This window comes from Kogia breviceps, chromosome 3 (genome assembly GCF_026419965.1).
Source record: "Kogia breviceps isolate mKogBre1 chromosome 3, mKogBre1 haplotype 1, whole genome shotgun sequence".
Taxonomy (NCBI): domain Eukaryota; kingdom Metazoa; phylum Chordata; class Mammalia; order Artiodactyla; family Physeteridae; genus Kogia; species Kogia breviceps.
Genome location: NC_081312.1, coordinates 143,268,762 through 143,282,889, shown reverse-complemented (window position 1 = coordinate 143,282,889; position 14,128 = coordinate 143,268,762). Strand labels below are relative to the sequence as shown.

The 14,128-nt window shown below is 35.3% G+C and overlaps 1 protein-coding gene across 1 annotated transcript in view; it reads right to left on the bottom strand.

Moving 5' to 3' along the window:
• ALDH1A2 (aldehyde dehydrogenase 1 family member A2) overlaps positions 1 to 14,128 on the bottom strand; it is a 97,864-nt gene that overhangs the window by 59,318 nt on the left and 24,418 nt on the right. The window contains exons 2-3 of the mRNA XM_067030725.1: positions 1,325 to 1,429; positions 1,000 to 1,140 (exon numbers count right to left, since the gene is read on the bottom strand). Coding sequence (XP_066886826.1) covers positions 1,000 to 1,140; positions 1,325 to 1,429 — 246 coding nt within the window. The remainder of the gene's footprint in view (positions 1 to 999; positions 1,141 to 1,324; positions 1,430 to 14,128) is intronic.

Genomic DNA, 14,128 nt, shown 5'->3' with positions numbered 1-14,128 from the left:
AACTAGAAAATATTTCTATAGATAAATAAATGTTTTATATATAGCAAGAGTTCTAAACCATCTCCATAAAGGATTCATTTTTGTTTCCACACTATGAACAGACCCATGAAAGGGATGGTAGGAGGGAGAGCCATGGTAGAAACAACACTGAGGAAGGGTACTAATGCTTCCCTCTCCCAAAGCAAACCCAATAGTGATCTGATTTCCCAAGCAGAGGGCAGAATATAGTATTCATGGCTTTAATGCCCTGACTCAACAAGGATGCCCTAAATATCAAATGATCAACTATGGGTCATGCAGGTGGAGATCCCTGCAAGACAGGTATACTGCACAGGCATTCCTAAATGGTTCCAATTTCCAAAAAAGTAGGTACTCCCTAAGAAACCGACTTTTATTTTTAAAATAGCAACAACAACAATGACAACAATAAACCACTAGGAGAGCAGATATTCCTTATGTGAGAAAATGATTGTTTTAGTGAAAGAAAGTTGCTGTCTCCTTCTGTCTCTCCTATTAGTTCTAAAAGAACAAAGGGAGCAGAAGTACATGAGAGGTCCATATCATGCTCTCTGCTTCTGAAGGATTCTCTTTAGTCAAGAGGGGCTAACTCTGGAGAGATAAAACTCTTTTCATTGCCCACAGTATTTGGTATTGGTTTCCTGCAAGGAGCATGGTGACTCTCCTGTTGCTTGACTGTTTTTGTTCTTTTTGTTGAGGGTGGGAGGAAGGGGGACGAGGAAAGCAGGAAGGTCCTAACTAGTCATGGGAAGCTATGGTTTTGTTCTTCAAAATTCAATAAGAAGAGACACTCAGCTGGTCCTCCACTTCCCCGTTTGATCCCCAAAGCCAAACCTCTCCCATTTTTCATGTGTATTAGGTACTCCTTAGCTTGTTCCCCAGGTCTGCTTCATATCATACTTTCAGAAAGACTGAGGAATCTAAATTTCAAAGGAAAGGTAAATTTGGGGTAAAGACATGATGCTTTCTTAGGTGACTTACTGCAAGGACTGCCCTGTCTCGTTCCACCAAGTCTGCAAGCTTATCCAACAGACGTCCTCTTTCTGAAGCATCCATCCTTCTCCACACTGAGCCAAGAGAGAAAGCCAGGCGGGCTGCCTGCACTGCTTTGTCTATATCTGCCTGTTAGAGAGGAAGAGGCACAAGTGAAGAGAGGGATTGCTACAAATAAAGGAAGAACCATCTGCTTTCACAAAAAAAAGGTGATGAATGAACGTCAGTGGTGATGTCTGGAGAGCATAAGTTTATTGCTTTGTTGTCTGAAGGTAGTTATTTCATACGAAATTTTTTTCTAAGACAAACATACCTTGTCTGCTTCTTGAACTTCACACACCTGCTCTCCTGTGGCTGGATTATAGACAGGGAACACTCTCCCACTCTCCGAGTTCTGCCACTCGTTGTTAATAAAAATCTAAGGGAGTAGACAACAGAATGGCATCCATGAGACAGGTGTCAGGAAGTCAGTCCATGGTGCCGTATTACATGGAAGTACCATAGTAGTAATACTTGCTCTGTATGCTTGCTGGTATATAATTAAAGTATAGAATTTGAAGTGTTACAAGAAACCCTTTATCACTATGCAGTCCAGCCTTACCCCCAATTCAGAAATTTCCTTTGTGATATTTTTTTTTTCCTTTGTAATATTTTTAACTCAACATCATCCAAAGATCAAATATAATTCTTACCTTTAGTGAACCTGTCAACTACTGAGAGAGTCAAACAAGGAAGGAAGGATAGACAGTCTCACATACATACAAACCATACACCGAGATTGAGAAAGTATTTATTATAGTACAAGCTCTGGCCAATATCCCAAAAGGGTAAATCGTGGATCAAACTGACAGTCATCCGGCCTTAGCTACTAGTTTCTCTGTCACAGGCATAAGTGACTTCACAGGGAAATCTGAAGGGTGCTGGAATAAGCATTTGCCTAATTTATAGTCAGATCCTGAACTGAGCAATGGCTCTGGCCAAACCAACTGGTGAGTTAAACAACTTACATGTGTAAATCCAAGTTATATTTCTTTCCTTTTACTGGGCAGGCTATGTGGCTCAGCAAAGGGAAAAGGCCTATAACTTTCAAATGGGTCTCTCTAGGATTTCTTAAGAGCCTTGGTTTCTTTATATAGGAAATAAAGATTATATTAAAATGGCAAAGAAATGGTTTAAGAAATTATTCAAGTCAATTTCTCAGAAGATTTGTAAGATATGCATTAACAAAGGAGGGAAAATATAGGCAAAAACATTAAAAAATTTTTATTGATATTAACAGAGAAATCCAAACTAATATTTTTGGACTATGAAAGCCCAAAGAATACACAAAGATATTTTACTCTATAAAGTTTATGGCACAACAGTGAAAATTTCTGAACCTATGAACCATTCAGTAGTCAGTCTTTAGAACAAACACAATGATAAACTGATTTGCTACTGCCTGGCATTTTAATAATCATAGACAACGCTGAGTGTAGATCTACAATTTTAAAAATTAAGTTCTAGATTATGCCAAAGCTTTGCTTTTTCCTTGATTTGGTAAAACAATGAGTCTGTGTTGAAGGAGTCTTCTTTTCCTGAAGCCTTTTTAAGATAAAGGCGGGGGGAGACCTTAAACCTGTAAAAGCACTTAATACAAATGTATTGAGCACAAACACAGTGACCTTGTAATTGAGTGACAATTTTTTTAAGTTTTTACTATGAATGTCTAAACATGTTTAACATACTGTATTCATTTGTATAATGTATTCAATAAATGCATAGATATTTCTAGACACAGGAGAGGCAAAGATGATTAAGAGTTCCAGCCTTCCAGGGTCAACAGTCTCTAGTAGTTCATTAAATACTCACAACAACCCTAATGGCAGGATTTTATTATCTCAACTGAAGATGAAAAAATTGAGAGGTTAAAAGTCCGAAGAAGCAGGTTCTCATCGTGGCTCTGATTCAAAGTCTGCTGCTCTTTCCACTACACTGTGGTTTCCAGGACTGCTCAGCCCAAAGAAACACAACTAGTTATGTCCAAGCCTAAATTAGATCTATAGTTCTTGGACTCCTGATCTAGCCCTCTTTTCACTCCATTTAACAAATTTCCTAACATTTCACAGCTCATCAAATCTGCACACTCCTTTGAAATACAATATGATCTCAAAGGTAGCAAAAGAAAAATATTAAGAGGTTACTTTCATTAAAGATTCACTTCTAGAGATTATCAGGTTTAAAGGAGAATGGGTCTTGCCAATATTCCTTATTTCTTTTATTCACTATTTGACTGAAACTTCTTAACCCTTGGAATATCTTTAGATCCAATTATAGTTTTTGTTGTTGTTGTTGTTGTTTGTTGTTGTTTTTTTTTTGCAGTACACGGGCCTCTCACTGTTGGTGGCCTCTCCCATTGCGGAGCACAGGCTCCGGAGGTGCAGACTCAGTGGCCACGGCTCACGGGCCTAGCCACTCCGCTGCATGTGGGATCTTCCTGGACCAGGGCACAAACCCGTGTCCCCTGCATCGGCAGGCAGACTCTCAACCACTGTGCCACCAGGGAAGCCCAGATCCAATTATAGTTTTAAGCTTCTTTGTTGAACAATTCTAAATGTATGTAAGGATTGATATTTCATGACTTTTATTGTTTCTTAGAGGTCTTCCAAGGATCAAAGAGAAAAATTACTTATTTTTTAATAGAATAAAATTCATTCTCTTACTGTTATCATTTAAGTACACTGATTGTTTTATCAATCTAAAATACATTATGGGATCTTAGTGAGCTTTCCCTGTATCTTGAAACATATTGCTAATTTCATCATTCTCGGAATTATTTCATCACTCATCAATTATTTCCAACTATGCTTAAAAAAACCCTAAAATAATAAGGAAACAGGGCTTCCCTGGTGGCGCAGTGGTTGAGAATCCGCCTGCTGATGCAGGGGACACGGGTTCGTGCCCCGGTCCGGGAAGATCCCACATGCCGCGGAGCGGCTGGGCCCGTGAGCCATGGCCGCTGAGCCTGCGCGTCCGGAGCCTGTGCTCCGCAACGGGAAAGGCCACAACAGTGAGAGTCCCACATACCACACACACACACACACACACACACACACACAAAGGAAACAAAAACATTATGGAACTGTTTAGAAATGAATAAATAAACACATCCCCACTATTTCATCATCCTTTGGTTTTATTATTGTATTATCCAAAGTAATGCATTATGCCTCAAAAGGGTATAAATAAAGAAGTGTGGAGACACCATCTTTGTCATATTCTTTTTACATTTCATTGAACACAGTTAAGAATTCAGAATTTTTCATTTCTGCCCATAATGAAAAAGAGAAGAAAACTAATAGAAAAAGATATTTCATAACTGTTAGATGAGTCAAAGAGACAGAAACACCAGAGACTGCTGATGAGAGTGAAATTGACTGTATAAGCAAAATCTTGGACTATGAGTCTTTAGGATAAATAAATGCATTTTCTCCAAATTAATAATCAGAGAGCAAACAAGATACTTATCAACACAAAAAGGAAATATGATAGTCTAACCCAACTAGTCATTAATAGGAAGGACTTAATAATTTAAAACCATCCTGTTTTGATAAAAGAACATGTAAGAATTATTTTATCTTTCATGATATTTGTGGGTAAAAGTTTACTTGATATGATTCAAAATTGGACAAATGCTGAAGGTAGGTGTATACACAAAGGTGACTGGAGTACAGATATTACGTAGAAATAAAAAAGTTCATTGGATTGATCAATCTAATTTACATTTATAAAACTAAAAATGAAAATGCTTTTGTAATTATGGAACAAAAATGGCCATGCTCTTTTCTATAAAATTATGAGCCTTCAAACTTTTCAATAGTATTACATTATGATAATGCACATGCAAGAAGAACCAGAAGTACAGTAAGATATAACCTATAAGAGATGTGTTTAAAATCTGTAATCAGTATTTATGACATAAATATTTCCAGTTTCAAACATGATGGCTGATGAGTAGTTAGCTGCATTCAAGGGCCATTGCTCACTTCATGTACAGATACCTCCAATACCAGGAAAATATGGAAGAAAAATTGGTTTTGTTATGTTTAAATTCTTGTCCTATTGTTTCTTGTATTGCTTTCTTGTTTTCACTGTCTCTTTACTTTCACTTTTCTAAATTTTTCATAAAATAACTTAATTTTAAAACTTTATAGCCTCCATTGGACCCAGATGGTAAATGTGATGACTATTTTTCCTGGTATGCCAAACATTAAAATATTTGGTAGTTTTACTATGCTATTATTTCTTATAGATCTAGCCTTATGACACTTAAAAAACAAAGGAAAGCAAATTCCTCCAAAATACTTGAAGGTTTTCATCTTCTCTGAGCAATTTCAAAAGTTCTGAATGCTGTCTAAAGTGTTCTTCTCTGACCAGGGCTCCTTAAAGAAACAATATATCTCAGGGCTCTAGAGGGAAAGGACATGATGATCCTGGAATACTATGGTGCCAGAAATCAAGTACATGCTCAGAAACTGATGGGGACATATCAAAAGGACACAGGAGCCAACATGAAGGGGCTCCCAATGGTCAATACTGGGACAATTTAAGCAACAAAACAAATAGTGATAGTAATGGATTATTACCCAATGAATAAAAAAGGATCCAAGAGTCCAAAATGATATAAATTTTTTATGAATAAATAAATGGGGGATAAGGAAAAGCTGTTCTTAACAGTAGAATTCAAACTAATAGCTGTCAAGGAATGATGGAATTAGATTATCACCATGTGTCAAACCCCACAATAGTAATTGCTTCAGGCAAATATCATCAATGGATGGTAAAATTAGTGGGTAAAAGTATAATGAAAAATTGGATGTTTATGTAGTCTCAAAGTATCTCCCCTCAAGATGCTTATTAATGACAAAGTAGAAAATAGTAACTTATCATTGGAGAAACTGGGCAGACAGCACCTTAATCAAGTGATCAAAGTTAACGTCACCAGTAATGTGACAAACTGATCTTTCTTAACATTTCATCTGCTTGTCCTACTGATAATTAGACAGCTGTGTTGAAATCTCCCACTTTGGTGGTAGATTTGTCAATATATCCCTTAGCTCTATCATTTCTATCCTTATAAATTTTAGGTTACTTTATTAGTGAATTTAAGCGGAACTATTAGATTCTCTGATAAAACAAAACCATTTATCGATATGAAGTGACCCTCTTTATTACTAATGAAGTTTTGTGTCTTAAAGACTATTTTGTTTAATATTAGTAAAGCCACATAAGCTTTTCTTTAGTATTTTCCTGATAGATCTTTTCCCATCATATTACTCTCTCTCAATTACATCTTTATTATTTTCATGTGTCCCTTTAAATGATGTATGGCTATGTTTTATTTTATTCAATATGAAAATCTCTGTCTTTTAACTGGCAAGTTTAATACATTTGTATTTATTGTTATCATATTTTGTGTTAAATAACGTATCGTGTGATATTTGGACTTAATGCTTTTTATTTGTCTTGCTTTACTTTACTTCCTGTCTTCTCCCATCTTGCCTCTTTTTTCAGCTTGATTAATGTTTGTTGTTTGTTTTATAATTTCCCTCTTTTATTGGTTTGGAAGTTGTACATGATCTTTCATGTACATGAACACGTACATCTTTCAAGAACATGAACATCTTTCATGTTCTTTCATTGATTATCCATGATATTTTATCATGCATATCTAAGAAAATTAAGTATAAAGTTAATACATATCTTAACATTCCTCCCAAACAATTACAATGGCCTTAGAACACAAAATCTAATCACTCTTCTCCAGGGGCATGTTATAAAATTATTATTTTATACAGAGAAGGATTTATTATATTTAATAAGATTTAAAAATTTTTATTCTCATGATTTCTTAGAATTTCATTTAGTAAATATTTGTTGGGGGTAAAGTCTCAATTCTGAACATATATTTATTGTACCCTCATACTCAAAAGATACACCCAGAAGGTTACTCAATTCTAGGAAGACAATCATTTTCTCACAATACTTTGAGACTATTATTCCAATATTTTCTATCTTGCAATCGTGTTTACAAGAAATCTCTGCTGTAAGTCTCTGGTTATCATTTCTTTGTTGATGATTTGTCTCTTCTGTCTGGTTGCTTTTCAGATCTTGTCTTTGTCTCAGTGTTTTAAGATTCATCACAATATGTCTATGTATTAATTTCTTTTTTATTTTGATACTTAAGCATTGTGCTTGCAGCATCTCTGAGTTTTTGTCTCTTATAATTTCTGGATATTCTTAAACACTATCATCATTTCCTTGAATATCATTCTTTCTGTTCCCTGCTCTGGAACTCCAAGTGTTATACCTTTCTAGTCCATCCTCAATGGCTTTAACCATTCATATTTTCCATCTCTTTTAAAAAATATTTTATGTAAACATAGCTTTGTTGTGTTTGTAAATGTGTGAAAAAATACTCTTCTAAACAATTCAAACTATACAGGAAAGCAGAGAGAAGGTAAAAAATCACCTCAAATTTCATCATCCAGAAGTAACTAAAGTTCACATATTCATGACCATCCTTCTAGACATGTCTCTAGGCAGATATACACACACACACACAATTTTACGAAATAAGACCAATTTTACATGAGCTTTAGAATTTGCTTTTTTAAAAGTTAACAATATGCTATAGACATTTTTAATGGTTTCTTTGGACTCCAATGTGTATTTCTGTGTGTATATATAGGTGCGTGTGTGCATGCATGCATGTGTGTGCATGGGTGTACCTTAATGTATTCAATCAGCCCTCTACTGAAAAACATTTAAGTTGTTTCTGTTATTCTCCTTTTTCCTCTGTGCTGCAGTTGAATAATTTCTTCAGATCTAGCATTCAGTTCTCTTTACTAGGGTCCAATCTGCTAATTTCAAGGTTTATATTTTTATTTCTAAAAGTTCTGCTTTGTTCTTTTTCAAATCTGCGTGGTCTTTTTGTTTTTGTATTAAAAATTAATACCTTTAGAAGTTTTAGGTTTACAGAAAACTGAGCAGACAGTACAGAGAGGTCCCATATACCTGCTATTCCCCTCCTCAGTTTTTTCTATTTTTAATATCTTGCTTTAGCGTTGTACATTTGTTACAACTGATGGACCAGTATTGATAAAGTCCATAGATTATATCAGGCTTCACTCTTTGTGTTATACAGTTCTATGGGTTTTGAAAAAATGCATTATGTCATGTATCATCACTTAGCACAGAACAGTTTCTTCACTGCCCTAAATATCCTGTGCTCCACCAATTTATCCCTCCCTCTTCCCCCTAAACCCCTGACAAACACTGACCTTTTTATTGTCTCCTTCATTTTGCCTTTTCCAGAACGTCATATAGCTAGAATCATATAGGAGGTAGCCTTTTCAGACTGGTTTCTTTCACTTAGCAATTTGCATTAAAGGATGAAATGCATAAAAAGTATTGCATCCTTCACGTTTTTTCATGGCTTACTAGCTCATTATTTCTTAATGCTAAATAATATTCCATTTATGGATGTGCCACAGTCTGTTTACCCATTCACTTTTTAAAGGACATCTTGGTTGCTTCCAGTTTGGAGGAATTAAGAATAAAGTTCCTATTAACAGCCATATGCAGGTTTTTGTGTGAACATAAATTATCAACCCATTTGGGTAAATGCCTAGGAGAGTGCTGGATCCCACAGCAAGACTATTCTTAGCTTTGTTAGAAAGTGCCAAACTGTCTTCCAAAGTGACTGTACCATTTTGCATTCCTACCAGCAATGAATGAGATCTCTTGTTGCTTCACATCCTTGTCAGCATTTGGTGTTGTCAGGTTTTGTTTCCTTTTGTTTGGATCTTAGCCATTTTAATAGATGTTCAATGGCACCTCATTTTAGTTTGAAATTTCCCAATGACATATGGTGTTAAGAATTTTTCATATGCTTATTTGCTGTCTGTGTATCTTCTTGGGTGAGGAATCTTAGATCTTTTGCCCATTATTTAATTGAGCTGTTTTCTTAGTGCTGAATTTTAGAGTTCTTGATATAATTCAGACACAAGTCCTTCATGTAACATGTGATTTGCAAATATTTTGTCAGCTTGTGGCTTGTCTTTTCTTTCTCTTTTGCAGTACGTTTTGCAGATCAGAAGTTTTTCATTTTAAGGAAGTCCAACATATCATTTTTTCCTTTAATGGATCATGCTTTTAGTGTTGTATCTAAAAGCTCATTGCCAAACCCAAGGTCATCTACATTTTCTCCTATACTATCTTCTAAGATTTTTATAGTTTTGCATTTTACATTAGGTCCATGATCCATTTTGAGTTAATTTTTGTGAAAGGTGTAAGGTCAGTGTCTTGATTCATTTTTGCATGTGGATGCCTAGTTCCAGCACCATGTCGAAAAGACTATCCTTTCTCAGTTACTGCCTTTACTCCTTTGCTCTCTATTCTATTCCATTGACCTATTTGTCTATTCTTTTACCAATAGTACATTGTCTTGATAACTGTAGCTTCACAGTAAGTCTTGAAGTTCGGTACTGTCGATTCTACAACTTTTTTCTTCTCCTTCAATATTATTGGCTCTTCTGCCTTTCCATATAAACCTTAGAATCTGTTTATTGATATCTACAAAATAACTTATCAGGATTGTGACTGGGATTGCATTGAATCTACAGATCAAGTTGGAAAGAACTGACATTTGACAATACTGAGTTTTCCTATCCATGGGATATCTCCCCATTTATCTAGATTTCCTTTGATTAATTCCATCAGAATTCTACATTTTTCCTCATGAAGATCTTGTACATATTTTGTTAGGTTTGTACCTAAGTATTTCTCATTTTTGTGGCAATACAAATGGCACTGTGTTTCTTATTTCAAATTCCAAGTATTCATTGTTGGTGTACAGGAAAGCAAATGACTTTTGTATATTAACTTTGTGTCATTCAACCTTGCTATAATCACTTATTAATTCCAGAGGCCTTTTTTGTTTTTCTGGGTTTTGTTTTGTTTTTTTTTTTTGGTCAATTCTAGGGATTTTCAACATAGAAACCATGTCATAAGCAAAGACAGTTTTATTTCTTCCTTCCCAATCTGTATACCTTTTATATCTTTTTCTTATCTTAACTGTATTAGCTAGGACTTCCGGTACAATGTTGAATAGGAACTCAACATTGAAGAGAGAATATTTTGCCTTGTTCCCAGTCATAGAGGGAAAGCATCTAGTTCCTCACCATTAAGTACGATATTAGCTATAGGTTTCATATAGACGTTCTTCATCAAGTTAAGGAAGTTCCCTTCTATTCCTGGTTTACTGAGAGTTTTTACCATGAGTGGTTGTTGGATTTTGTCAAATGCTATTTTTGTATGCACAGATATTATCACATGATTTTTCTTCATTAGCCTGCTGATGTGATAGATTACAGTAATTGATTTTTGACTACTGAACCAGTCTTGTACACATGGAATAAATCCCAGTTGGTTGTGGTGTATAATACTTTTTAAACATTGTTAGATTTTATTTGCTAATATTTTTGAGGATTTTGTATTTATGTTAACGAGAGACATCAGTTTGTCGTTTTCCTTTCCTGTAATGTCTTTCTGGTTTTAGTATTAGAATAATGCCGGCCTTATAAAATGAATTAGGAAGTGTTCCTTCTGCTTCTATTTTCTGGAAGAGATTATAGGGATTGGTATGCTTGGTAGAAGTCACCACTGAAACCATGTGGACTGATGGATTTTTAATGGGGGAGGTTATTAATTACTGATTCAATTTCTTAAACAGATATAGGTCTATCCAGGCTTAGCCAGTATGAGTCTCCATCCTCAGCTCTCACCATCAATATTCCTTCCTTTTGTGTCTCTTAGGTCAGTCTCAGGAGAACGGCAGTTGATTGGGTTCCAGTACATCTTTTCAAGCCAGTCTTCAGATGTAAATTAAATGACTGCCCTGCCCTTGGGTCCAAACATCTGGAACCAGGAAACAGAAAGTCATGCAGTACGGTTTGAGGCCATTTAAACTCTAAGTCCTGGGTCAGGATAACTTACAATCAAAAGAACCATGGAGGGGCAGACAAGAAGTGATGACTATTTCAGGACTGGGTGCCAATTTGGTAGATGTTGGGATTTTAAATGTATATTGGTAATGTCTTTGGCTTTGGTGTCAGGGTAATGCTGGTCTCAAAGAATAAGCTGGGAAGTATTCTCTCCTCTTTAATTTTCTGGAAGAGTTTATGTAGTAGTGGCATTATTTTTTCCTTAAATATTTGGTAGAATTCACCAGCAAAGGCATCTGGGCCTGGAGTTTTCTTTGTGAGAAAGTTTTTTAGCAACAAACTCAATTTCTTTAATAAATATGGAGCTATTCAAATTATCTATTTCTCCTTGTGTGAGTTTTAGTAGAATGTCTTTTAAAAAATTTGCCCATTAGTTGTCAAATTTGTGAGCATGGAGTTGCTCATAATATTCCTCTGTTATCCTTTTAATGTCCATGATGACTTCTCTCTCTTTTCTGATATTAGTAATTTGTGTCTTCTCTCTTTTTCTCTTTGTTAGCCAGGCTAGATGTTTATCAATCTGATTGATCTTTTCAAAGAACCAGCCTATGGTTTCATTTATTTTCTCTATTGTTTTCCTGTTTTCAATTTCACTGATTTCTGGTATAATTTATTATTATTTTTCTTCTGCTTGACTTAGGTTTATATTGCTCTTCTTTTTCTCATTTGTTAAGGTAGAAGCTTAGACTATTTATTTTCTAATATATGTACTCAGTGATATAAATTCCCCCCTAAATACTTCTTTCATTGCATCTCACAAATTTTGATAAGTTGTATTTTCATTTAGTTCAAAATATTTTTAATTTATCTTGAGACTTATTCCTTGATCCATGTGTTATTTAGAAATGTGTTGTTTAAGCTCCATATATTTGGGGATTTTTCCAGGTTATCTTTCTGTTATTAATTTATAGCTTAATTTCACTGAAATCTGACAGTATATTTTTTATATGATTTCTACGCTTTCAGTTTTGCCAAAGTGTGTTTTATGGCCCAGAATGTGATCTAACTTGGTTGAATGCTTCATGTGAACTTGAGAATAACGTGTATTCTGCTGTTGCTGGATGGAGGTTTAGTTTACTATTTCTAGAACTAGTATTGGCATTTTGTTTCTAGAGAAAACTCAGCCTTTGCATTTTCCTTCAGCCCCTTGATTTGTTTTCAGATCACTGTTCTTTTAAGTAAGCAATACATTAAAAATAATATATGCAAGGATAGCTGCTCCCACTATTTCTATTTAATATTGTAATAATATCTGATATTATTAGGCCAAAAGGTTGAAAATAAAATAAGTTTTTATTTTCTTTATTTTCAGATGACATGATTGTGTAGAAATTCCTAAAAAATCTACCAAAAAAGTACTAGACGTATAATTTAGCAAAGTCCCAGGATACAAGATCAATATACAATCAACAAATCATTGGAAACTGAAATTCAAGTACATGTATTTACTCACACACATTAATTCATACAAGAGCTAGTTGCATTGTGATTGAAGGATCTTTTAGAGTATGATAGTTTACTTTAATGCCCAAAGTGGAAATCCTGGGCAGCAACTATTAATCTTTTAAATGATGTAAATTTAAAAATAATAATCTAAAAAAGAGTCTAAAAAAGACTTAAGTTGCAATGGCTCTAAGTTGCAATGCAACCACTTCATAAAATTGAGGGAGCTGCTAAACCCTCTCAATCCTCCTCTGTGAAACAGGTTTGACAGAACAGAAACAGCCTGAGTTCACATTAAATGGTTAAGGAATAGCGGAGCAGAAATTTGATTTCACAGAAAAAAACTGCAAAATGTTCATTAAAGGCCTATTCTAAACAGGGAACTGTTTGTAGGTACCACTGAAAATCTACAGAAGATGTGTACTCTGCTGTCCTGGAGCTTATAATCATGTTTCAAAGACAAGATTACTTTCAGGAAAGTTAAATAATGTTAAGACACTCTATGATTTAGTGCCAAGATGAATGGTAGAGATAAGCACTGCAGGAGTTTGCTTCAGAAAAGGGAGAAATTGGTGTGGGCTGACATGTTAGAAGAACACTTCAGGGAAACAAGAAATAATGAGGGAGTATGACCTGGGGTAGGGAACGGATAAAGTAGAAGAAAGAAACTCTATCCCTAATAAAATTATTCAGCTGGCCTCATCAGTCCCTCCTCCTTGACTTCAGCTCCTCTCAAAGATTATATGATACCCGGGTTGAAGATGTGTGGCACAGAAGGAAGAAATACAAGTTTAGCTTCTCTCCTTCCCACCTAAAAGTCCCCGGACGCTACAAGTAGCTCCAGTGGCTGAGGGCCCCAGCACTCTCAGTACTGGCCTCTACCACAGCACTGTCTTCAGAGTGAGCAGGGTACCTTGAGGCAAGCAGGGCCAAAAAAGCCATGAAAACTCACAGTCAGAGTAAATAGGTCAGAAACACATAAACCTAGTCAAACAGAGTCATGTAAAGAAGGAAGACATGAGAGAAGAGAGAAGAATTTTTAAAATATAAACTAATCACTTTTAATAGCAGTAACTAAAGGAGTGAAAAATACTGTAGAGGAGACAAGAAGAGGAGACTTTTAAAAGATAAGGAAATGAATATTGAAAAATAGGCTTAGAAAACATATTTATTTTTAAAAATACAGTTCCGTTTGAATAGAAGAGACTAAGAAAAATAAGCCTTATTGATTTCATACTGAGAAACAATGAACTGAGAAGGGAATCAAGGATGAAGGGAGGTGGGGATGGAGGGAAAGGGAGAGGGTACGACAGGGAAAATAGACAGAGGTGGAGCTCATCTGTCATGAAAGTTCAGGTATTCAATATTTTGAACTATTCAGTGCTGAATGACTAGCTTTTTCTTTTTGCACCATGAAAATACTGTTAGAAAAAGCATTCAAAGCAAGACCAGCTAGAAAACATGCATAGTCTGTGTCATGAGATCAATTTTATAGCCATATACTTGCATCATCAGAATCCTACTATTTGCAGACATATACAGTGCTCATGGTTCTGGTCAATTTCTGCATTTTGCTAGTATCCCACGCAAAGGAAAAGGAATTATACTGTTGGGGAAGCGTGGTATTC